Consider the following 24,680-nt stretch of genomic DNA (forward strand, 5'->3'; position numbering starts at 1 on the left):
TTCCTCCGCTGCAACAACTTAACTTGCAGAAGACAAGTATTGCCCAGCAGGATGCCGGAGAATTCACAGAGAAGCTGGAGAAGTTTGTGACATTTTCATCCCGGATTTTTGAGAGGAAGGAATTAAACGCCTGTCCCAAATAAATGCCTGCTCTGTTAAGTGATTGAAACAAATAAATGCCCCGGCTATTATTTATTTTCCCTTCAGTGTGAGAGACACTATTGTAACCGCAGTGAAAACGTTTTATAAAAAAAAAAATCAACATCTTTGTTATAACTTGGGCGATAAAAAATAAGCCTTTTCTGTTTATCTGTGCAGTATTGATTTAGTTCGGGAAATTCAGAGACCGCGATAAAACATTAACGTCAGCTCAGAGTTCACTCTTCTGGGACTAGAAAATCCTTTCTGTTGCTAGGTCATTACTAAGGGTTGGATTATTTGCTGGAGGTAAACTACGTTCCATTACACATATGAGTCTACTGACATGACTGATTTTGTTTCAGTTATTAGTCAGACCCCATGTGTTTCCATGGAAACGCGACGCACACTCGCAAAAACCTGATTTGAGAGCAAATTTCCATCAACATGGATATATTTTGATTATACATTTTATTTTTGTTGGTATTAGTTGTATAATCGCAATATTACCCTCGAGGGTGTGCTTTAACGTCATTTGAGCACTTCAGTACTGCTTGCGGACCAAGGCGCTTACCGCATCACTGTCGTGCTCAAATGACGTTAAAGCACACCCTCGAGGGTAATATTGCTTAATTGATATCCATGAAGTTTAACTGACTTTGGCAATTAAGTGTTCCCTTTAATTTGTGTATATTCTCATGTCAACTGCATCAGATGATTTATATATCATTGCTTTAATGCATCAGAAGGGGAGGTTAAATTGGATAGCAACTGAATTTTGTTTTGCTTTTGTTTGGTTTTCTCCATCCATCCATCCATTTTCATCCGCTTATCCGGGGCCGGGTCGCGGGGGCAGCTGCCTGAGCAGGGACACCCAGACTTCCCTCTCCCCGGATACTGCCTCCAGCTCTTCCGGGAGGACCCCAAGGCGTTCCCAGGCCAGCTGGGCGACATAGTCACACCAGCGTGTCCTGGGTCTTCCTCGGGGTCTCCTCCCGGAGGGACATGCCAGGAACACCTCCCGAGGGAGGCGTCCCGGGGGCATCCGAAACAGATGCCCGAGCCACCTCAGCTGGCTCCTCTCGATGTGGAGGAGCAGCGGCTCTACTCTGAGCTCCTCCCGGGTGACAGAGCTCTTCACCCTATCTCTAAGGGAGCGCCCTGCCACCCTGCGGAGGAAACTAATTTAATGTTAATTGTAATCCTGTATCTTGGTGCATTATGATTATTGTGTAAAATGATTTTACAGGTTCATCATTCTGTCTTGCACATTGTTTTATTTTCAGAGGGAGCATTTACAGTTTAACACCAGTATCTGTCATGTTTCTGAGTAATCTAAAAATGCAAGAGGTGTGAGCTTTGAGAGGGGAAGTGGTGCAAGGGCGTTTCGCCACCAGTCTTACTTTAAGTGTTCAAGTGAAGCAAAACCTGAAGTAATACAACAATTACACATTACAATCTGCAGTATTTTGTAGATTTTATGTGTACTGACACAACTGAAGTGTTTTTTCTTTCTTTGTTTCCTGTCAAATAACTGTTGTTTCAGGGATAAAGATGAAAAATAAGATAACTCTGGTGCAACGTGCAGAACTAGTTCCTCTTAAGTGAAGAAATCATGAATAAATAAAATGGCAGGTTCTATTTATTCATGTTATTCAGAAGAAACTTACAGGATGTGTTGAAGCAGTAAAACAGCTTAAAGAGGAACTTAATTAGAGAAGTTAATCTGTTCACATCATGAACATGGGACTCTCACATGAGACACCAAAACCTGGTGAATGACTCAATCACTTGTAACCATAGCAACCAGGTCAGCTGGACCAAAAACATGACAAAGACTTGGGATTTCTGCCCGTCTCATGCCGGTAAGACGTAAGAACAAAACAAGCAACTGATAATAATACACAGTGTAGAGTTTGATTTAACTTAGAGCATTTAAATAGTTTCTATTTAAAGTGAACTTGTATTTAATTCTTGTTTTGATGGAAATAATAACTTGGAAATTCCAGTAAATGACAACCTAACCTGTTTCAATTTGGTAATGTAGTTTAAATGAAGCGACGCCTGTGAGCTAGTTCAGGCAGTCTACTCGAGCTTCACTGCCATATACACACGTGATATGCTTCTCTCTCCAGACCATCCCACAAACGCACCCTCTCTATTGAGCGGGTTATTTAAACGCATGAATTTCGCTTCTCTCCCTCTGGCTCGTCAATACCGCTGTTGCTCTGCACAAGCATCACCGCCCGCTCTTTCAGCCCACCACCACCCCAGCATCCACCTGCAGGCTCTGTCTAGGGGAAATATATTTAATCATCACTCCCCAATATCTTATGTAGACATATCCGTGGGGAGTGGTGAGGTCAGAGCCTAGACGCCAAAACAAATCTAACTGTGTTCTGCTTCTAATAAACATTTCAAACATGAGTTGTCTGACTGAACTGCGTTAAATGCAAAGTGTGAGCTTTTTGTCTCCAATGTGTATTTTCAAGTAAACAACAAATAAACCCCCCAGTAAGAGCGACTAAATATGTTAATCTGAAAAGCAAAATAAAACCCAACTGCACTTTGCATTTATTTTGAAATGTAGAAGTTACATTAATTTTGAGTAAACTACAAAATACACTAAATGCTACCAACAAACATGGAGAGGAGTAACTGATTTGTTACTTCCACTCCTCTCATGCTGTTGTGTGACGGCCTGGATCAGTTTTGTAATGAAACAAGCTGTTTTGTTGTTTTCCAGGTTCAGAGTGTGTCTCTGCTGGCATCTCTTTGTGCCTGCTGAAGACCATTGCCTTCTCCATCATTCTGATCATCACGGTGTCCACTGTCATCAGTGTTCATGTCGCAGAGAAGCTCAAGAAGAAAAAGTAACCAAAGTTAGTGCATTAATGTAGTGATGAAAAAGAACAACATCTGCCTTCAAATGTAGTGGAGTAGAAGAGTAAACAGAATAGAATGGATGTTTATTGTCATTGTTTTAAGATAGCAGCTCTTTGTATCTCTTCCCAGAGGGCAGAGGGGGAACAGGTAATGTCCAGGGTGAGTGGGGTCCTTTCAATACAGCTGGCTTTCTTTTGGAGTCGGCCAGTGTAAATGTCTTGGAGAGGGGATAGTGTCGTCCCGATGACACACTCAGCTGCCCTTCCTGTCCTGTGTTGTTTAGCTGGAGAACCACACCGTGCAGCAGTAGGTCAGGAGGCTCTCTATCACTGACCAATAGAAGTTGGTCAGCAGGTGGTGAGGGAGGTGAGCGTGCTTTAGTTTCCTGAGGAAGTGAAGTCTCTGTTGGGCCTTCCCCACCTGATGGGAGATGTGTGTGGTCCAGGTGAGGTTGGTCGAGATGTGAACCCCAAGAAACTTATAGCTCTCTGCCCTCTCTAGCTCCTCCCCGTGCATGTAGAGGGCAGAGAGCTCTGTGCGTTTGGATTTCTAGAAACCAACAATCAGTTTCTTGGTTTTTGAGGTGTCTAAGTCCAGGTTATTGTACGAACACAATTCTGCGACTCACACAGAGAACTGTTAGGACGTAATTCACGTTCACGCTGTGATTCGTTCATGATTCACGAACCTACTGCATACGGAGAACTGTCGCTGAGGACGTGATTCTCGTTCACGTACTGTGCTGAAAGTGGCGCTGTGTCACTCACCCACTCACTCACACAGGGCAGAGGAGTAGATTCACGTCCAGTAACCGTACTGCAAAAATTAGCGCTGTGTTGCTAACATCCGTGTAGCATCATGTTAAGTGATTTTACTGTACAGTAAATGTCACTCACGTTCGCAAACGTGATTCTCAGCAGGTAACGTAAAATGTGATTCACGCCGTCACTCACATCAAGTGACAGCGCGAATGTAATTCACGTCCTCAACAGGTCGTTCGCGAACGAGGGACGCCAGGACGTGAATCACGTTCGCGCTGTCACTCACTGATGATTCGCATCGCTGAGGACGTGATTCTCGTTCACGTACTGTGCCGAAAGTGGCGCTGTGTCAGTCAGTCACTCGCTCAGGGCAGAGGAGTTGATTCACGTTCAGTAACCGTACTGCTAAAACTAGCACTGTGTTGCTAACATCCGTGTAGCATCATGTTAAGTGATTTTACTGTGCACAGAGGACACTTTCACTTTGTAATAATTTTAGTGCATGTATACCACTCAAAGCAGCGCTGCGTCTCCCGCGAATGATTGTGTACTATAGTCCGTGAATGCACCGTCCTTCAGTAAGTGAACGTGAACCACAGGGCTGATTAATGAACTGAATGACAGATCGTTTGGCTGCTTATCAGTTCAGGGAGTTGGAGAGCACTGAACGATTTGGTGAACGAATCTTTTGAACGAATCGTTTTAATGAACGGATTCTAGAGATTCAGTACAGTAAAAAGAACTGCCGTTCCCATCACTACCAAGTTGATGAGAAGCAGGTGTGCAGAGATGGGTGGATGCAGTAGGTACCAGAATGCCCTGCCCAGCCCTGGGGGAAAGAAAACATGGACACAGAGAGAGCAGAGGCAAACTGGATCCTGACAGGATCCTGACACTCTTAACATGCATACGTGTTGGGCTGATCCAGGTGTGTCAGGGCTGTGTGGAGTGCTGTGTTGACTTGTTCGTCAACCTGTTCGCTCAGTAAGCAAACTGGTGTTGGTCCAGGTCAGCAGGGATGACGGATTTTGTGTGAGAGGCACAGTGAGCGTCATCCTCCGTCCTTAGACCCTCGACTCGAGTAAGGAAAAACTTGCCATATATATACTTGTGTATATATAACACATTGTTAAATTAAAGGCACTGTAGCCAGTGGAATTAGATGCCACACAGGACACATTTACTTCTGGGGTTCGTTTGGCTGCAAGTTTATTGTTGACATAAATTGGCACAGGTCGCTTGTAACAGTGTCAGTGTTTGTGGCAGCTTTGTACACAAAATAATGTCTACAAGATGACAAGATACAAAAAAATACTGAAAATACTGGAAGTACAGAAAATACGGCAAAATACGGCAGTGGCACATGGATTCTCCTTTGTTAAAACACTGACTCAGTCACCTACTACTTCACATGACAGCTGCTCTCCACGTTAAAGTATCTCCACCTTGTCCACACGTAAAACAGGAAGAAAGACCATGATGCACTTTTGTAACAATAACATTACTCAATACTGCCGCCTTATGTCCATAATCTGCAACAACACCATAACCTGTGCCAATGCACTTGCACTCTAACTCATCTTTTCCTCACATTTAAAGGATGTCACACACAAAATGAAATAACAAAAACACATATATTGACATTTATGAACCCCGAGAACTACATTTAACCTAAGTGGGAAATCTTATTTACCACCCGGTTACAATATCCTGAGTTTTTGAGCTGTTTTTGTTCTTTTGTCTAAGAGTGGGTCCCTCTTTTGTTTGTATTGTGCAGTGTGAAGCCCACAGGGGGGCGTGCACATTCCAGCAGCTGAGTTTATGTTATTGATGCACAGTGCACAGACATGGCCATGTTGTGAAATACTTTTGCAGGATTGATGTGATGAAAAATACATCTACAATACAGAAGTATTTGATTCTAAAGTGGATTTCCAAAAGGATAAATTCAATTCTATCAGTATGTGACGAAGGGCAATAATGGAGGAAAATTCAGGGGGAAGCTGAACAAAGCCACCTGGGGACTTGGTTGGAAAATAGAAACAGACAACCAGGCTCATTACCGAATAGGCAGAGACGTGAGTTATAAAGTAAATTAAAGGTTTTATTTTAAACCATAATCAAAATAATCAACGTAAACAGAGGGGCTGGAACTGCTGAGAGGGAAAAGGAAGGGTTAATGAGCAACTGAAAACTCAATCAAATCACTAAGGTGAATATAAATAACTTTATTACAATTATCTTTTAAAAAGGCCTCAATAGGAAATATTAAAAGTCAGCAAAATGGTGCAGTCAGTAGTGTACGTATACCCGTGTGTTTACATGCAAAAAGTGAAGGGACCTCACCACAGGTGCCTAACCTCCCATCAATATGGTTCTCTGTCATGATTCGGGATTCAGTGTCTTTTCTTATATTTTCTGTTTTAGTTTGATTTTTTTGTGTCTTTTCTGTCTTTACAGTGTCTCCTCTATGTTTTTTTCCCTCTGTGTTTTCCCCTCCCATCTTGTTGCATGTTTGTCTCCCTCTGTCTGTCAGTGTTGTCTCAGGCTGGCCAGGGCTGACCTATTTTCTGCTCATCAGCCAGACTCCTCTCACCTGCTGCTCCACTCACCTGTCTTCTTCCTTCCCCTCTCACCTCACCTGTTCCTCGTCTTGTCATTAGTGACTGTGTATTTAGTCTTTGTTCTCCCTGCACTCCTTGTTAGTTCATTGTGTGTGTCTTCCCTGTTGGTATGTTTTGGATTTTGACTCTTATTTTTGCATTTTGATTTTAACCTCTTTTTTTTTTTTTTTGCGCTTGGTTGAAGCCGTTATGTTACTGCTATATTTTTTGGTCCTTGACACATTTGAGTTTTTTCTTGTTTCTCCTGATTTTTTGGTATATTTCTGCTTTTTGTAAATTAAACCTCGCCTTTAGTTTCCCCCATTTCCTGCCTCCTGTGTTTGGTCTGCATTTGGGTCCTAAATTATAGCCTCACCCTGACATTCGCTGCTTAGTGAAATAACTAAACAAATGCATTTGCAGAATGCAAATTATGTGGGCAAAACTAAATTAAAGGGGAAACTGTGGGCAAAATGGCAGTGTTATTGTGCAGGTGAACGACTTGTGGCAGCAAACATAAACACAGAGAGCACTCTGGTGAGGCACAAACAAGTGTTTTCACACGGACAGCTGCTGGGACACCAAACACTGCCAGCCACAGCAGAGACAGAGCAGGAAGCAGAGGCAGAATGGTGGCACACAGGTGCCTTTATAGTTTGCCGCTGATTAGGGAATTTGTTGGAGGAGGAGTTGAGTCAAGGCTGCATTCATCAACACACCTTGCTCTGCACTAGGGGAGTATACCCCATCACATGTAGGGTTACATAATCCTGGACCAGTGGGTGACCAGAGCAGACGATAGAGGGGACAAATATTTTGTCATTTCCCGATTATGATCTTGGATGTATTACTAGACTTGGAGACAGTGCTCAAAGACGGTCCTTCAGTATTTTTTAATACTTGAATTTTTTACATGCCCTCTTCACATATGTCTGCAGCTCAGCTTCTTCCTTCTTTCTTTACAATTTATAGCAAAGAAAAATCAAGATTTTAGATCAAACAGGAAAAAGAAAAAACAGACATCCCCCACCCTAACAACAAAAGGATAAAAGAAAGGTGGTTAAAAAGAGATTTATGGCTATACAGTATATTAGTATATACACATACATACATATCTACACAGCACATACATATATACATGCAGATAATACCTAAGTAGTCATTTATATACATTCATGTGTCTATATATTCATGTGTCCACATAGATATACACACATACATATATAATATAAAATATAATATCCCTACCTAATGTTTGGGTTCAAGATTTCATCTTGACTGAGACTCGTATACCCCATCACATGTAGAAATGATAACACTATAAAAAGGTTCACAAAAATGTGAAGACCAGAAACGACTTGATCGATTTATTGTTAATTCCTGAATAACTGTTATTCAAGGACTATATAGTAGATAATGATAAGTTACTAAAGAACAGACTTGGACTGGGAGATACTATGTGTATGAATCATTAAGTAATTTATAATTCATACTGCTTGATTATTTATGCCACACTAAGATTATTAGCCTAATAGTGTGGTGTAGGGATGATGTATTTTTGTAGCCTAACCTGGAAGTTAGTTTTGAATTGGGTTTCTCATTATTGCCAAAAGTAAGCTCTGTGTCTTTAGTCCTCTGCTTTAAGTTTATAATACTAAAATGTTTTGTTCAGCAAGATAGTCTTTACACATGAACACCACATTTTTTAAGAGTAAACTAAAACACCAGAAGTAAAAAGCTAATGTTAGGTGCATTGCTTAAATGTCATCACCAAGAATCTTACTACACAATAACTATACACATTTTTTATAAACTGATCAACGTACAAGTTGAAAAATTAGAGTTAGTATAGCTGGTAACTGAAGTTGGCCTGTAAAGATGGACTACTGAGAAGATGAGTCTCTGTCCTTGGTGTGATGACATTTAATATCTAATATATAATGACGTTTAATATGGCAACTTCTCTAGTCTCATTCAGTCACTTGCTAGCAACCGCTGTTTTAAAGACACATGTAATTTATGATTAAATTGTGGGACATTCGATGATGTAATTCATGTCGTTAAACAAAACATGTAAATATCTTAATCAGTAGTAACCACAGACCATATTTCAGGAAACTCGATTTTGAGATGAGGGAACCAGAAATATAAAAAAGTAAACTGATTTCTAGGTACAGACTACACCACTCTGTGATGCCACACATGGACAACACTACCGTGCCTATTAAGAATAATGACACAAAATCCTGGACTACTGGGTGACCAGAGAAGATGATAGAGGGGACAAATATTTTGTCAATTCCTGACACTGATCTTGGACGTATTACTTGAATTGGATACAGTGTTCAAAGATGGTTCATAAGTATTTTTTTAATACTTGAACTTTTGACATACTGCCCATAATGCTGGTACAAGAATAATAGACTGAATGATTTATTTATTTACCTACTACCTCACTGGCCGACCACAGTACGTGCGCTTGCGGCACTGTGTGTCTGATACAGTGGTCAGCAACACCGGGGCTCCACAAGGGACTGTCCTCTCTCTTTTCCTCTTCACCCTTTACACCATGGACTTCAGCTACCAGCAAGCCCGGATCCCGAACCGGGCCGTCTGGGCCGCGGCCCGGGGGCCTCGAGCTACCAGAGGCCTCCGTCACTTAGTGGTTTTTTTTTTTTTTTTTGTGAGTGGACCTCATTAAGTGTGTGATGAATTACAAAGTTATAGTCTACCCGATTTATTTGCAAATAAAAATATGACTGATTGTTTGTTTTGCTGTCTGTGTCCGGGCGATGATGGAGGAACGGAAAAACATGGGAAAAAGGCGGTGGGTTAGGGTTGGGCCACTGAATTAAAAGCAAAACAGGAGAGGGATAAAAGACATTCGCAACTCCGGCATGGCATTCCGAACATCTCAAGCTTTTTCACCGCATCTAACTTTAACCAGTAGTGTCACATCATGGTGATATAGACCCGGTGCAAATATTTTTTGTGTGCCCCGAAACACGCGCGCACACACACACACACACGCGCAGCCACTTTTTTCGCTGTGGGCCGATCAGTAATCGGCCGATGGACGGCCTTTTATTTATTTATTTGTTTGTTTGTTTATTTATTCTGCTGCGCCTATACGTTTCTCCGTCGACACCAAGAAAGTGAGAGATTGGCGAAAAAATCTAACTGAGCTTCAGCGTCTGTCCGAGGAGGACAGCAACAGGGCCAGGCTGCCTGCTGGAGGGAGGAAGAAGGAGCCTGAGATAAACATGCGGGGATGAGTTATCAGCAAACGGGCACAACACGAGAGAGTGTCCCGCAAAATGATCAGGGCGATGGAGGAACAAATGTACGAGTGACAGCAGAGATGAGGAGTTTGCAGTGAGTGCTGGTCGTTTCCTCCGCTGCAACAACTTCACCTGCAGAGGACAACTATTGCCCAGCAGGATACCAGAGAATTCACCAAGAAGCTGGAGAAGTTTGTGACATTTTCATCCCGGATTTTTGAGAGGAAGGAATTAAACGTCTGTCCCATGAATGCCTGGTCTGTACAGTGATTGAATCAAATAAACGCCCCGGCTATTATTTGGTATTGTACGGTATGTTAACTCTCCCGGCCGGGGAGAGAGACACATCACAGTGCTCAGCTGCAGACACAGCAGAGAGGTGACGAGACGCGACTCATCATTACTGACAGGCATCAAGGCCACTCAGCGTTACCTTACCGACCCGCCCCCAGATATTTCATTCACAAAAACAGGTCCTGTGGCAATTCTGGACAGCTGTTTTTTTTTTTTTCGTTTTTTTGTCCTTCTTCCTTCATGAGCCCCTGACTGCGTCTGGGCCCCGGTGCAGCTGCAGCGGTTGCACTGCCGATACTTACGCCACTGACTTTAATGGCATCAGCGTCAGTGAAGAGCAGGACTGTTACCCGGCAGATGCCTCCACATCACCAGCTCATCCACAGCGAGGGGCCTTGCCCTCGACTGAGACAGTGTGACAGTCACCTGTTCACCGGCTGCCCCGCCCGCATCTTTGACCAGCCTGGATGGCCCGCCTGACGGCTGTGGTGAGGCCACTGATGCCGCGGATGATCCCGTGAGTGATCCTGCGGACAATGCTGCGGATGATGCCAGGGATGACGGCAGGGACCTGCCAGTGACAATGCCGCTGGGACCGGCGGCCCCCGAACGGAAATGCAGGAGTGGTACGAGACGACTACGGATCCGGAATTGTGGAAAGACACAAGCAGCGATACGATAAAGACCATTCTTATTCAGAGAGGCGCTGCAGAATTACTTAATTGCAGGTCGGTCGACCTACCCAGCTTCTGCCAGGGACAGAACTATTGGAGGTAAAGATAATAATACACACATACACTGTATGTGCTGGGTGTCTTGTGTTTAATTTATCTACAGTTGTAGATTTTTTGCCAGGAGAAAGGCCAGAAAAAAGGTCATTGCATAAGGTAGCGACTCTAATGTGTGTGTGTATTCTTGTCTCCCAAGCGTTGTTAATGTGCATTGTTTTTTTTATGATTTGGAAAACATTTGTTGGTGGGATGTTTGCTATCGTGGCTATTCTAAAAACAGGTTGTTTGCTATTCTTTGAAGTGTTTCTGCATATCTGAGTGTAGACTGTTTTGATAATACACACATACACTGCATGTGCTGAGAGTCTGTGTTGAATTTATCGGTCAGTGTGAATCCTGTTTAAGTGCAGGAGTTTCCAACACTACATCCACACTTGTGCACTATTAAAGTAGTTGTCTGTTGTGTTGGTGCACATACAAGTGTGTGTGTGTGTGTGTGTGTGTGTGTGTGTGTGTGTGTGTGTTTGTGTGAGTGTGTGTAAGGGCCTCTAAGAGTCTGGCCCAAGGGCCTCTGAATTCTTAATCCAGCCTTGGCTACCAGACAGCATCTTGCCATCTTCAGAAGTTTTCTGATGACTCTGCTGTAGTTGGATGTTTCAGCGAGGGTGAGGAGGCTGAGTACAGGGCTGTGGTGGACAACTTTGTCTCATGGTGTGAGCTGAACCACCTGCAGCTCAACACAACAAAGACAAAAGAGTTTGTGGTGGATCTGAGGAGAATCAGGACACCAGTGAGCCCAGTTTCCATCCTGGGGCATGATGTGGACATCGTAGAACACTACAAGTATCTGGGTGTGTTTGACAACAATAAACTGGACTGGACTAAGAACACTGAAGTCCTTTACAAGAAGGGACAGAGCCGTCTCTATTTTCTGAGGAGGCTCCGCTCCTTTAACATCTGCCCGACTATGCTGAGAATGTTTTATGAGTCTGTGGTGGCCAGTGCTATTCTGTTTGCTGTGATGTGCTGGGGCAGCAGACTGAGAGTAGCAGATGCCAACAGACTCAACAAGCTGATAAGGAAGGCCAGTGATGTTGTGGGGGTGGAGCTGGACACCTTGACAGCAGTGTCAGACAGGAGGATGCTGTCAAAGGTAGGGGCGATACTGCAGTATGGCTCTCAACCTCTGCACAACGCTCTGGTTGAACAGAGGAGCACCTTCAGCCAGAGACTGATTGCTCCTAAATGCACCACTGAGCACCACAGGAAGTCATTCTTACCTGTGGCCATTAAACTGTACAACTCCTCCCTCTGAGGATCAGACTCTTTTGGCTAGTTATAAAACAAAACAAACAATATAACTACTTATTCTCTTTTCATTTATAACGCTACAACCTTTTCATTGTATATTGTATATATTTCAGATTGTATACTTCACTATTTTATTATTTATTTTTATTTTATTGTCTACTTTAATATTTTATCTTATTTTATCTTATTTTATTAATGTCTACTTTAATATTTTTTATTTTTTTATTTTATTTTATTCATTTTGTTGTCTTTTTTAGTATTTCATTTATATCTTCATCTTTATTGCTTGTTTCCATTCATGCTGTATTTCTATTTCTACTTTGCACAGAGCATTAGAACAAAAACAATTTCCCCCCGGGGATTAATAAAGTATTCTGAATCTGAATCTGTATTTTACAATTCCTCATTATCTTACAGCTATTTACAAATAAATTTTTGTGATCAAAGTCTTTCCCGAGCAGAGCAGGTCACATAAGGTGTGATTTTAACTCTCAGTAACTGTGACACAAGGTGTGAGGGTGGGGATCAGTATGGAGCACAATTCCTGAGGAATCATTTCAGGATCTAGGAGGATTTTCTACAGAAGCATACAGGCTCTCTGGCAGAGTGTTGGTTCTAGCCTCAGTGGATCCCGTAGATCCAGTGTGAGGCTCCAAAAAGCTGTAGATGGTGGATGGTGGAGAAGAAGAATCACTAGTTGGAGTCAGAGGTTGGGCTGCAGCTTTCACCTGGTAAATAAATCAGATAAAACATTTTCAGCAAAAGTTGTTTCCAATATTCACTTTACACTTTATTTCTAAAGGTGTTATTATACTGTATTAACATGTGACCTAATCTATATGTCATATGTCTATGGCTGTAAAACACATTTTGAGGTGTTTTTCTTCAACAGCAGAGGGGGGTGTGGGACATGGTTTCACTGTGTCTAAAAATGTGAGAACAACACCCTGCAACTAAAACACATACACATAAAGAAAGCACCGCTTTGGCAACACATACATTACAGTAAGTAAAAACACTGCAAATTAAAATGTGTTTGTTCTTAGACTGAAAAAGAAGATTTCTGGCTCTCGGCGGACAGCTTCTTTGTTGCACTTTTCACTGAAATATCACATAGATAGATGTCTGGCAAAAACACTTAACACAAATTCAGCATTTTCTGCTCACAGTATTCCCTACATTCACTCTGTAGGAATACGCAGAAGTACAAACTTTTGATGCGGTCTGGACCCCTCTTCACCGCCAGCACGGCCACAATAACAGAACTTAGCAGCTGCGTCTTTCAATGTGTTGGTTCATCACTGACGTTATTTATCTTTAAATTTTCCAGTATATAGATTAAAGTTTCCTCTACATACATTTAGTGCAACAGTTCTTTCCAAACTTGTGGTTTATCATCCCCCATAACAACAGAAATAAATATCCATCCTTGCATGTAGCTTAGATTATGATGAGTGCCAACAAACAGAAGCAAAGTGAGGAGAGAATACATGATGTAGAATACTTAAAATACTTAATGTAAATGTAAATGCATTGTTGCAGTGTTGTCTCTTTGTGACTTTTAAAAATGATATTATTTTAAGAGTTTTGAGAACACAACACCTTCTGGAACATTTCTCCACTGTTTCATAAACTAGAACACAGTTTTGGAGATTGTGTCACCTACAATATTCTCAGAAATGGACTCTTTGTCTCTAATAATGCATTCAATTAATGGGGAAAACTATAATTAAACACAGGCAAACAACACATTAGCAGCCTGAAGCATACAATGAAACATGCAGCAGTTTGAGTGGACTACTTGCCAGACCTCTGCAGCAGGTTTGGATAGATGGATCGTATCAGTTGTGAGTGACTCATGTCTGAAATTCTGTCATTTGGTTTGTCTGTCTCTCTGTGTTGTTTTTCAGAGAGATCTAAAAAACTAAAACAAAACAACAAAAAAAACACTCACCTCAGGAACTGCATACACTGTATTGTCGATGCACTCTGTTTGTTCTGCAGGTCAGTCATGAAAAATACATGTTGCTTTAATTTACAATTCATTTTAGAGAACTTTATTTTTAAAGTAATTTAAGATCTTTAGCTTATCTGCTGTTTAACTGAATACATTTACATCTCTTGAGGTGCACCTACATTGAGTCTGAATGCACATGACCAACAGCACATTTAAAAGCCTCTATGTGTAGATTTTATATTGTGCGATGTTGTCTACTATCCCGAGATCTGAAGGACAAATGTATTTCTGAAACTTTCCCTTTTTTTTTACAGTGAAAATCAGTTCTGGTTATAGACAAATTCAAAAGATGCAATTATTACTTATATTGCTAAATCTATAAATAAGGGCTTTAAGTTACACAGAAGTTTGGTTCAACACTGGTAAAGAATGAACAGTTGTGGATTCTAACCATACGTGTGAACGGCCTGTGATTCTGTGGATTATAAAACCTTGTAATTACATTGCCTGCAAACACAGAGGGGGTTTATGTGTATGGCAGCTAGGACACCGTAAACAAACAGTATTTTGTAGATTTTACTTTGCAATTCTGTGTTAAAATGCACACTTGGACTCACGTTTTCTTCTCTTTCGGAGACAAAAAATGGCTGCCACAATTAAGAAGAGCAAGAAAATTGTGATGGGAGCAAACATGGCAACAAAGTTGTTAATGAGGGCTTCAAGATCCATCCATCCATCCATCCATTTTCTTCCGCTTATCCGGGGCCGGGTCGCGGGGGCAGCTGCCTGAGCAGGGACACCCAGACTTCCCTCTCCCCGGATACTGCCTCCAGCTCTTCCGGGAGGACCCCAAGGCGTTCCCAGGCCAGCTGGGCGACATAGTCACACCAGCGTGTCCTGGGTCTTCCTCGGGGTCTCCTCCCGGAGGGACATGCCAGGAACACCTCCCGAGGGAGGCGTCCCGGGGCATCCGAAACAGATGCCCGAGCCACCTCAGCTGGCTCCTCTCGATGTGGAGGAGCAGCGGCTCTACTCTGAGCTCCTCCCGGGTGACAGAGCTCTTCACCCTATCTCTAAGGGAGCGCCCTGCCACCCTGCGGAGGAAACTAATTTCGGCCGCTTGTATCCGGGATCTTATTCTTTCGGTCATGACCCAGAGTTCATGGCCATAGGTGAGGGTCGGAACGTAGATTGACTGGTAAATCGAGAGCTTCGCCTTTCGGCTCAGCTCTCTCTTCACCACGACAGACCGATACAACGACCGCATTACTGCGGCCGCTGCACCGATCCGTCTGTCAATCTCACGCTCCGTCCTTCCCTCACTCGTGAACAAGACCCCAAGATACTTAAACTCCTCCACTTGAGGCAGGAACTCTCCTCCCACCTGGAGGGAGCAGGCCACCTTTTCCGCTTCAAGATCTGTAAAGATAAACAAAACCAGTTTAGAAAATGATACGACATCTTGCCAGCCTGTCTTTAACATACTGTAATGGAAATAAGTCATGTGACTTTACTGCAAGATTCTGATGAATATTAGTCATCAATGCATATTTCGTATAAATCAACAGACTGAAGTTTGATTTATACAACTGTATCAGTAAATGATTTAATGAATAATTAATTATAAAGAATTTAAAGAGCCTTCTGGTTTAGCTAACTCTGGTAAGGTTAATTATGGTGGTCGCTCCTTCTGAAAGTCAAATTCATTAGACTTAAACTGAAAATTATAGTTTAAGTTTATAATCTACTAAATACCAATAGATATGGCTCATCTTTTTTTCAGGTGTTTTCAAGTTATAAAACTTTGACTAATTCAAACTGATTTAAAATAGTTAACATGTAAATTTGCACTAAAGAATTGTCCTCTTAGAATGCCACTAGCTATAATTCAATTAAAAAAGTGGTGTCATTTCTGTCACAAGAGCAAATATTCCTTTAAAGAAATACTAAAATTGTATGGCCTGTACACCCCTGACCAGTCTGTGCATTACCCTTGTTTTTTTTTTTGTTTTTTCATTCTTACCAGCATATTGGATGCAAAGCTTTTTTGCCTTTTCCATGTCATTGGTCCAGCTGACCCGGTTGCTATGGTTACAGGTGACCGAGTCATTCACCAGGTAGACTCTGAGAGAAGCAGCAGAGGTTGTGACCTCTGATCTCTCTCCTCCCTCCTGACTGCAGGTTTTGTTGTCACATGTAAAAGTGCTGCTGATGTGAGAGTCCTGTGTGCTGCAGGTCACAGTGAGGTTACAGGAGTCTGAGCTGCTGGACACAGAGTCCACTGTCAGCCTAACTGGAGACACTGGATCTGAGGAGGGAAAGAGGTGGGAAACGTTTCAGAAACATGACAGCAGAAACTTCATTTTAGTGTCTCAGATGTGAACAAACCCACCTTGAACTGTGACGTTGTATTGAGTTGTTTGTTTGACTTCCCCAAACACTGTTGCAGTATAAACTCCACTGTCTGTCTCTTGTAGAGTTTTCAATTTCACACAGTATTTTTTCACAGTAAATTCAATCCTTCCTCTGTAACCTAGAGAGACGTGTGGTACAGTACCAGGAAGCCATCTGACTATAACTGATTCTTTATTACTACTTTTATCATTGAAGTTCCAAAAAACAGCACTGTCCTCGAGAACATCAGCTTCTGTGAGATTCAGCATCACATCGTCTCCCTTCTGCACAAACACAGGAGTCACAGCACTGGACCCTGTAACAACAGTAAACACATGATACAATAAACATCACAAACAATATGTGGTTATTTGGTCTATAGGCTGAATGTTACCTCATTCCTACTATATTTCCAACACATTAAAATACTTCAGACTGACTTTGTTGTGACACAGTTTGTATTGATGGAGGATTTTAACTTGTCAAACTGAGCCCAATGAGAGTAAGATGTTAGTCAAAGTGTTTCTCATTTCAACATCACAGTCTTTCCTCTCTATTCCTTTAGAAAACAGCACACACAAATCCCTGAATAACTAGAAGAAGTTTTCCATGTGAGGGGAAAATATGGTTTGAACAACATTTTTTGCAGAATTAGTTTAATAACAAAAAAGAAACTTCACTCAAATTAAACATTTACTTCAATTTACTGGTTGTCAGATATTTGTAGAACTTCATACAATGTTTTTGAAGTTCACCATCTTTCTCTAAAGCACAGCAGCTGTCAGTTCTTTAATCATTGTTTCCTTCACTGGATGTTGAACGGTTGAATTAGTGAAGGACGACCTGAAGCAGCTGTCTGTCCGTACATTTCCTATTGTCATTATTGAGTTTTGCCTCATCTGTGCAACAATGATGCCTGCACTGTCATGACTCTGCTTCTGTAGCTTCCTGTTTTATTTTGAAGTTTTACCCTCATGTGTTATGTTTATCTTTTCATTTCCTTTTGATTTCCCTCCCTTTTCTATGTCCACCTGTGTCTTGTCTGTAATCAGCCTTTGTGTGTATATAGAGACTGTGTGCTTCCTCTTGTCTTTGTTAGTTAATCCATTTTCTTTTCCAGTGTGTGTCGGCGTTGTCCACCTGGGGTCCGTTTCACAAAGCAAGTTTAGTGAAAACTCTGAGTCTGTTAACCCTGAAATGAGGGAAACTCTGAGTTTTCCGTTTCACAAAGGGAGGTAACTCAAACCAGAGAAAGAGGGGTAACTCTAGCCTGTTTCACAGAGAGAGGTAACTTAAGCTCTCGGTCAGTTACCATGGTAACATACTCTCTGAACCTAACCTGGTCGGGACCAGGTTTTTCTAAACAAACCTCGAGTTTCTCTCTGTTTCCGCCCTCTTTCAGCCACACACGGTATTTGATTTCCTCATTCATTCAGTCAGCAGGCGAGTTTTGGCGTAGTATAGTTCTCATTGATCATTGCAAAAATCAGTCAGTAGGCCTACATTAAAAGTTATATTAGGTGGCGACTATTTTCACTACCATGGCATGTCCTTTTGATAATGATCCCGTGGATGAAGGTGCAGCATTACTGCGCAGAGAATTAAATATTCGTCGGGAGATGATTATCAGACCGCGCATAGATGTTCTTGCATTTCCAGACAATTATCTTTTTGAGCGGTACTGTTTCACGTCACAGTCCATCATTTACATACACAACCTAATCCGTCCTTACATTTCCAACATTACCAACCGAAGTCATGCTCTCACATCCCAGCAGATATTGTGTGTTGCGCTGCGTTTTTTTGCAAATGGGAGTTTTTTTATATAACGTCGGAGATGCAGAGCACTTGCGCAAGGCAACTGTATGCAGAGCGGTCAGAAAAGTGTGCCTCGCCCTGAAACAGCTACTACCCATCTTTATCATTTTCAGCTCCTCTGCCTCCGTTAGAGGTGGCGGTGCTGGGCCACCACCCGTTTTACGGGCATCTGCTTTCTTTCTGTTGGCTGAGTAGAAGTCTGTGTTAGTTTAAATAGGCTTAGTTATTTAACAGAACATGATATAGATGAGAAGACATTTATAAGTGTGAAAGCAGCATTATGTTGGGGATAAAACAACTGTACAGTCAAACAGCCACTTAATATTTACTTTACAATGTAAAACATGATCAAAATGAGGTACCCCCATGAGATTATGCAGAGGTCTAATGTTTTTATGTTTCATCTTAAGCTGCAGCCAAGTGCGCTTCTCCTCCTCAGGTTTGCACCTAAATGAAATAAATTAATAGGATACCACTCAAGCAGTTTCCCCCTGTAATATTATTGTGATTGCAAAGGACTAGGCTACATTTAAACTTACGCATTAACCCGAGCACCAATGTTCTCCCACGCCGTCTCCCTCTCTTTTGCTGCTGCAGCAGTGTTACACTTTCTTTTAAAAACGTGCTCAAACTCACTGTATGAGCGCATTAATATTTCCAATTTCAGTGGGGTGAAAAACGTAGCCCTCCTCTTCCCTGTTGCCATGGTGACTCGTCGAATCGGGGCTCCATTGATGCTGTCTTTTTATACTTGTGGTGCACGTGCTTAACTCCAGGTTAAACTACTCCGAGTTGATCAAACTAACTCAAATCAGCTGTTCTGGAACCGAAAACTCAGAGTTTCCTATCTCAGAGTAGATCAACTCAGAGTTCAGGGTTAGACTCAGAGTTTGTTGAACCTGCTTTGTGAAACGGACCCCTGTATGGAGGACCAAACCTGACATAAGTATAAATAAATAAATAAATACATAAATAAATGCATAAATAAATACATAAATAAATAAATAAATAAATACGTAAATAAATGCTGAAATAAATAAATAAATGTATAAATAAATAAATGCATAAATAAATACATGCATAAATAAATGAATAAATAAATAAATGAATAAATAAATAAATGCTGAAATAAGTGTATAAATAAATAAATAAAAGTATAAATAAAAGAATAAATGCTTTTTATTTATTTATACATTTCTGTTCACCTACATTTATTTATTTCTGTATTTCTGTTCACCTACATTTATTTATTTCTGTATTTCTGTTCACCTACATATATTTATTTCTGTATTTCTGTGTCCATATGTAAATGAGGAGGTAGGAGGTCCTAACCTCAGTCAAGAGCATGATTGGTTACAGGAGTGTGCTCGATGAGGGTCTACTACTTCTGCCTTACTAGCAGCGCTGATTCCTGTACACTGTACAGGAATGTTGCTGGCTACCAGCAAGCCCGCTCAGCTTACTGTTAGCTGCAGTTATTGACATTTGTTCATGTAGCTCTGGTTTAGTTATGAATTTGACTGGCGTTCATTTTAACTTGCGAGGGTCCCAGGTGTTCTGGTGGTGTGGTTTGAGAATCCCGTTTGGAGAGAGAGGGGTCCTCAGCCATGTCCGCTAACAAGGAAAAACATTCTGCTCATCGCTCCAAGTCATGTATATGTGTATTCAAGACGAGCGCTACAGAGCAAAAATCGTCCAAAAATGCATGTTGTCGGTCTCATATCTTTGTCGTGAATGTCTGTACTCTCAAATAACTCATGGGTGGAACAGGCTGAGGCATTTGTTCACGCCGAGCGGCTCGAGAGCGGAGTGGAGACCCCTTTTAGCTCTTATGTTAGCTGTTAGCTGCTCGCTGTAGCGCAGCGTCCAGGCTACCTTGTGACACCGGTTACCATCGGGTATTTTTCATTCCGCACTGTTCAAATGGTCGCTTAAAGCAATCGTTCCGAGCTGCATACATCGTTATTAAGCTGAAGCTAAGTCGGTGTGAAAACTGTACACTGTCATACAGCCTGCAGGTCAAACAGTCTGCAGAGTACGCTGACATCCAGCCCAAGCTCAGCGTGAGGTCAATCAGCTGTGGGAAATCGTGAGACGTCCAGATCAACCTGTGATACAAACACCAGTAGCGACAATGGTTCATAGGAAAGCCCAGACATGTATCTCACTCTCAGTGGTAACATGTGTCAACAGTTAACCTGGACGCTACGCTCTTAGCGCTACAGCGAGCAGCTAACAGCTAACTAGCAGCTAATTGCTAACAGCGGTGTCCACGCCGCCCTCGAGCCGCTCGGCGTGAACAAATGCTTAATACTGTTCCACACATGAGTTGTTTAAGAGTACAGAGATTCACAACAAAGATATGAGACCGACAACATGCACTTTTGGACGATTTGTGCTCTGTAGCGCTCGTCTAGCAGTGGTTTGCAAGTCGCAGCCCCGGCTTCTCTGTGTGGATAGAAGTGTTCAAGCCACGTCAAAACGAATACACATATACATGACTTGGAGCGATGAGCAGAATGTTTTTCCTGGTTAGCGGACATGGCTCTCCAGACAGGATTCTCAAACCACACCACCAGCACATCTGGGACCCTCACAAGTTAAAATGAACGCCAGTTAACCTGTCACACTGGTCGAGGCCATTAAGCTAACTGGAGCTGTTTTACAACGTTACAGAGAGCGAGGCTTGAGATCAGGAATCGTTTGCTTTTGTCTGGCTCTCCGATTTGACCAATCATGCTCTTGACTGAGGTCAGGACCTCCTACCTCCTCATTTACATATGGACACAGAAATACAGAAATAAATATATGTAGGTGAACAGAAATACAGAAATACAGAAAAAAATAAATGTAGGTGAACAGAAATACAGAAATAAATAAATGTAGGTGAACAGAAATGTATAAATAAATAAAAAGCATTTATTCTTTTATTTATACTTTTATTTATTTATTTATACATTTATTTCAGCATATATTTATTTATTCATTTATTTATGCATGTATTTATTCATGCATTTATGCATTTATTTATTTATTTATTTATTTATACTTATGTCAGGTTTGGTCCTCCATACATCTGAGCTACTTCCAGTTGTCCTCCATTGTCTCTCTGTTGGTGTGCGTTTGATTTTTTTTTTTAACTCCTCGTGGTTTTCCTGATTTCATATGTTGCTTTTGGTTGAATTTTGTCGAAGCTTTTTGTGTTGCTACTTAGATTTTTTGGTAGTCACATTTCTTGTTTTTCTGGTTGCTGTTATTTTCTGGATTTCAGCTTCTCATTGGAAGCTTGTGTTTTGTTCTCTACTCTGCCTCCTTCTGGTGTTTTTGCATTTGGGTCTTCACAATAATTTTGTAAAATGCAACATGCAGATATTTTACTAAAACAAACATGACACACGTGATCATTTTAAACAGAAGTTATAGCCTCCAGAAGTGATTTGTTTTTAATATTTTCATGGATGCAGAGTGAAAAACTATTGATCTCCTATATCATATAGACTAATCATTATTTGACAAAAGGGTTTTGTCATTTGAATTTCTAGTTTTCTTTATTGTGATGACAGCAGCAGCTGGTTGCCAGTATTTCAATTATGTTCTAAATTATTCATGACAACTTTGCAACTCTTCAGAGTACACAATGCGTTCTGAGCATCTTTCTCAATAATGCTGCCACCAAGTCCAGTCTCATCAGCATTATGAGTCTCAAGTTGAGTCTCACAGCATACAGAGGGCTCTCAGTTTCACTTCTTCATATTCTATACTAATTCCTGGAACAGACAGGAACAGACACCTGCTCATGATTTAGGACTTTCCCACATTTTTCAGGATGTCTGCTCACTCTGATGCTGAGTCACAACAAGGTGCTCTCCTTGTTGTCAGACACACCAGGGGCCAAATGTATAAAACTCTCTCCATGTTCAGATGTAGAAATCTTTTTTAACGCATAATGGGAAACATGCAAACACAGCAAAATGATCTTTATTTAAATAAAGATCATTATCATTGTAATTATTATAATGCACACTGACAAACATTTACAGAAGACAGTAAAATGATAATAATAACAATACTAATAATAATAATAATAATATGCACAGTCTCACCCTTTGTGGATTTTTATACATTCGGAAATCTGCATGGAAAGTGGCCTAAGTATTTATCTGTATGCATTGTTTATACATGTGGCCCCTGCTGTCTGTTCATTCACCTCAAAATTTTATTTCAGCATAGGGTCCTCTGGTGTCTTCAGGGGCCCGATGCAACCTGAAGGTCCGCATTTAGAAAGAAACGGCTCTGCTCTGAATTTTATCTTTCCCTTATCATAATAAAGAAGTTTTAGAAATCTGAATTGCTTTACATTACCCTAACCATAGCACAGCTCCGAAAATGTAGCTGTTATAGGTTGTTTTTAAAAGGCAGTTATTTATATATAACTCCAGAATAACATTGTTTGCTAGAATAAATAAAAAAAACTGCAGGGGATATATGAGGAAGTGACCTGCAGCAGTTATGGTTTCTGTTCACTGTTGAGTTTCTGAGTGGTAAAAGATGATAACTTCTCACGGCTCTTCTCACCCTAGACTGTATCCACCTCCCACACATTAAAACATGACAGTCCCTCTTTGTCAACATTACTCTGCGATATCTTGTAGTACTGTATATTTATCTAAATTTAATAACTACCTAAATTGACATAAGCTTATCTGTATTTATACAGTCATACCTGTAGTTTTACATGCATTAAGGATTATGAAAAAGCCACAATACTCTTATGAAAGAATACCTGGTCACATGATCATGTCTCCTGTTGACACGGTTCAGTTTTGAAGAATATATTTAGTACAGAGAGACTGTAACATTGGAAGGTCCTTATTTGATTTAGCTAACTCAGGCTGCTTGAGTTATTTTTATTGTCTTTATTGAGACATTTACATTTACATTTAAGGCATTTAGCAGACGCTTTTGTCCAAAGCTATTCACAATAAGTACATTTGTCACCAGAGAGAAACCACGACATATCAGCGTCGATGGAGTAAAAGAAATATAGAACATTTTGTCAAGCCCTCATCTGAGGATTGTAATTGCTATTTGTCAAAGATTCTTTAAGTGCATAAATGCAAGTACATTTTTTTTTTTAACAAATTAGTCTTGAGTCTATTACCACCATTACCACCTGCACACGGGTGGCTGGTAATGTTTCCAGTTTGTGACTCGACCATGTTTGTCATCATGGTAAAACGTGGTCCTGAAGATACCTTGTTGGCGGGAACTAACACAGAAGAAGTTTTGCCATGTAGTTATATGTCTCTGTCTGTCTGTCTGTCTGTCTGTCTGTGGAAAGATTTTATCAGCATGACATTATCACAAGAAACTTTACAGGTGTGCAGTTTAGATCAAAATGAAGGTGAAGTTCAGAGATGGGTGTCGCCCAAGCGAAGAGGCCAGAAGTGGGAAGGTAGGAAAGCAGCGTTAGAACCTCGACTTTACAGCCCTGGCCCACATTTGTTTTAAGTTGCAGATCTCTGTATCCACTTCTAATCTCTCCTGTCTACTGCGTCGCAGCCGGTTTTCAGTGGTAGCTGTTTTTTGACTATTGATTTGTCATGGGTTAGATTGACAAATCTCCTCCTTGAACCGGCACCTTATCGTGGTGGAGGGGTTTGAGCACCTGAATGATCCTAGGAGCTATGTTGTCCGGGGCTTAATGCCCCTGGTAGGGTCTCCCAAGGCAAACAGGTCCTAGGTGACGGGTCAGACTAAGATCGGTTCACTATCCCCTGATGAAAGTTATACTACCAAGGACGTGCACGTCGCCCGGATCGGCGTCACCGGGGCCCCACCCTGGAGCCAGGCCTGGGGTTGGGGCTCGCAGGCGAGCGCCTGGTGGCCGGGTCTCTGCCCACGGGACCCGGCCGGGCGCAGCCCGAACGAGCAACGTGGGCCCGCCCTCCCGTGGGCTCACCATTCGCGGGAGGGTTCAGAAGGGGCCGGTGCAGAGGGATATGGGTGGCGGTCGTGGGCGGGGGCCCCGGCGGCCCGATCCCCGGATGGTGACTCTAGCCATGGGGACATGGAATGTCACCTCACTGGGGGGGAAAGAGCCTGAGCTGGTGCGGGAGGTTGAGCGGTACCGACTAGAAATAGTCGGGCTCACCTCCACGCACAGCCTGGGCTCTGGAACCCAACTCCTTGAGAGAGGCTGGACTCTCTTCCACTCTTGAGTTGCCCGCGGCGAGAGGCGGCGAGCTGGTGTAGGCTTGCTTATAGTCCCCCAGCTCAGCCGCCATGTGTTGGAGTTCTCCCCGGTGAACGAGAGGGTCGTTTCCCTGCGCCTTCGGGTCGGGGATAGGGCTCTCACCGTTGTCTCGGCTTATGGGCCGAACAGCGGTGCAGAGTACCCGGCCTTCTTGGAGTCCCTGGGAGGGGTACTGGAGAGTGCTCCAACCGGGGACTCCGTCGTTCTCCTGGGGGACTTCAACGCCCACGTGGGCGATGACAGTGTTACC

The 24,680-nt window shown here is 42.0% G+C and overlaps 1 protein-coding gene and 1 long non-coding RNA gene across 2 annotated transcripts; both read right to left on the reverse strand.

The window, feature by feature from the left end:
- Positions 1-12,261: 12,261 nt before the first annotated feature.
- On the reverse strand, positions 12,262-13,995 carry LOC115572652 (uncharacterized). Its single transcript, XR_003982120.1, has 2 exons — positions 13,960-13,995; positions 12,262-12,733 (listed from the first exon to the last, which is right to left on the reverse strand). It is a non-coding gene; the product is annotated as an uncharacterized LOC115572652 (long non-coding RNA).
- Positions 13,996-14,460: 465 nt separating this feature from the next.
- Positions 14,461-18,732, reverse strand: LOC115572366 (SLAM family member 9-like). The gene is made up of 5 exons (XM_030402368.1): positions 18,714-18,732; positions 16,355-16,672; positions 15,986-16,270; positions 15,347-15,381; positions 14,461-14,469 (listed from the first exon to the last, which is right to left on the reverse strand). The coding sequence occupies exons 1-5, from the start codon at positions 18,715-18,717 to the stop codon at positions 14,461-14,463; spliced, it is 651 nt and encodes a 216-aa protein (XP_030258228.1). The 5' UTR covers positions 18,718-18,732.
- Between the last annotated feature and the right edge of the window lie 5,948 nt (positions 18,733-24,680).

The sequence above is a fragment of the Sparus aurata genome, chromosome 21 (assembly GCF_900880675.1).
Source record: "Sparus aurata chromosome 21, fSpaAur1.1, whole genome shotgun sequence".
Taxonomy (NCBI): Eukaryota; Metazoa; Chordata; class Actinopteri; order Spariformes; family Sparidae; genus Sparus; species Sparus aurata.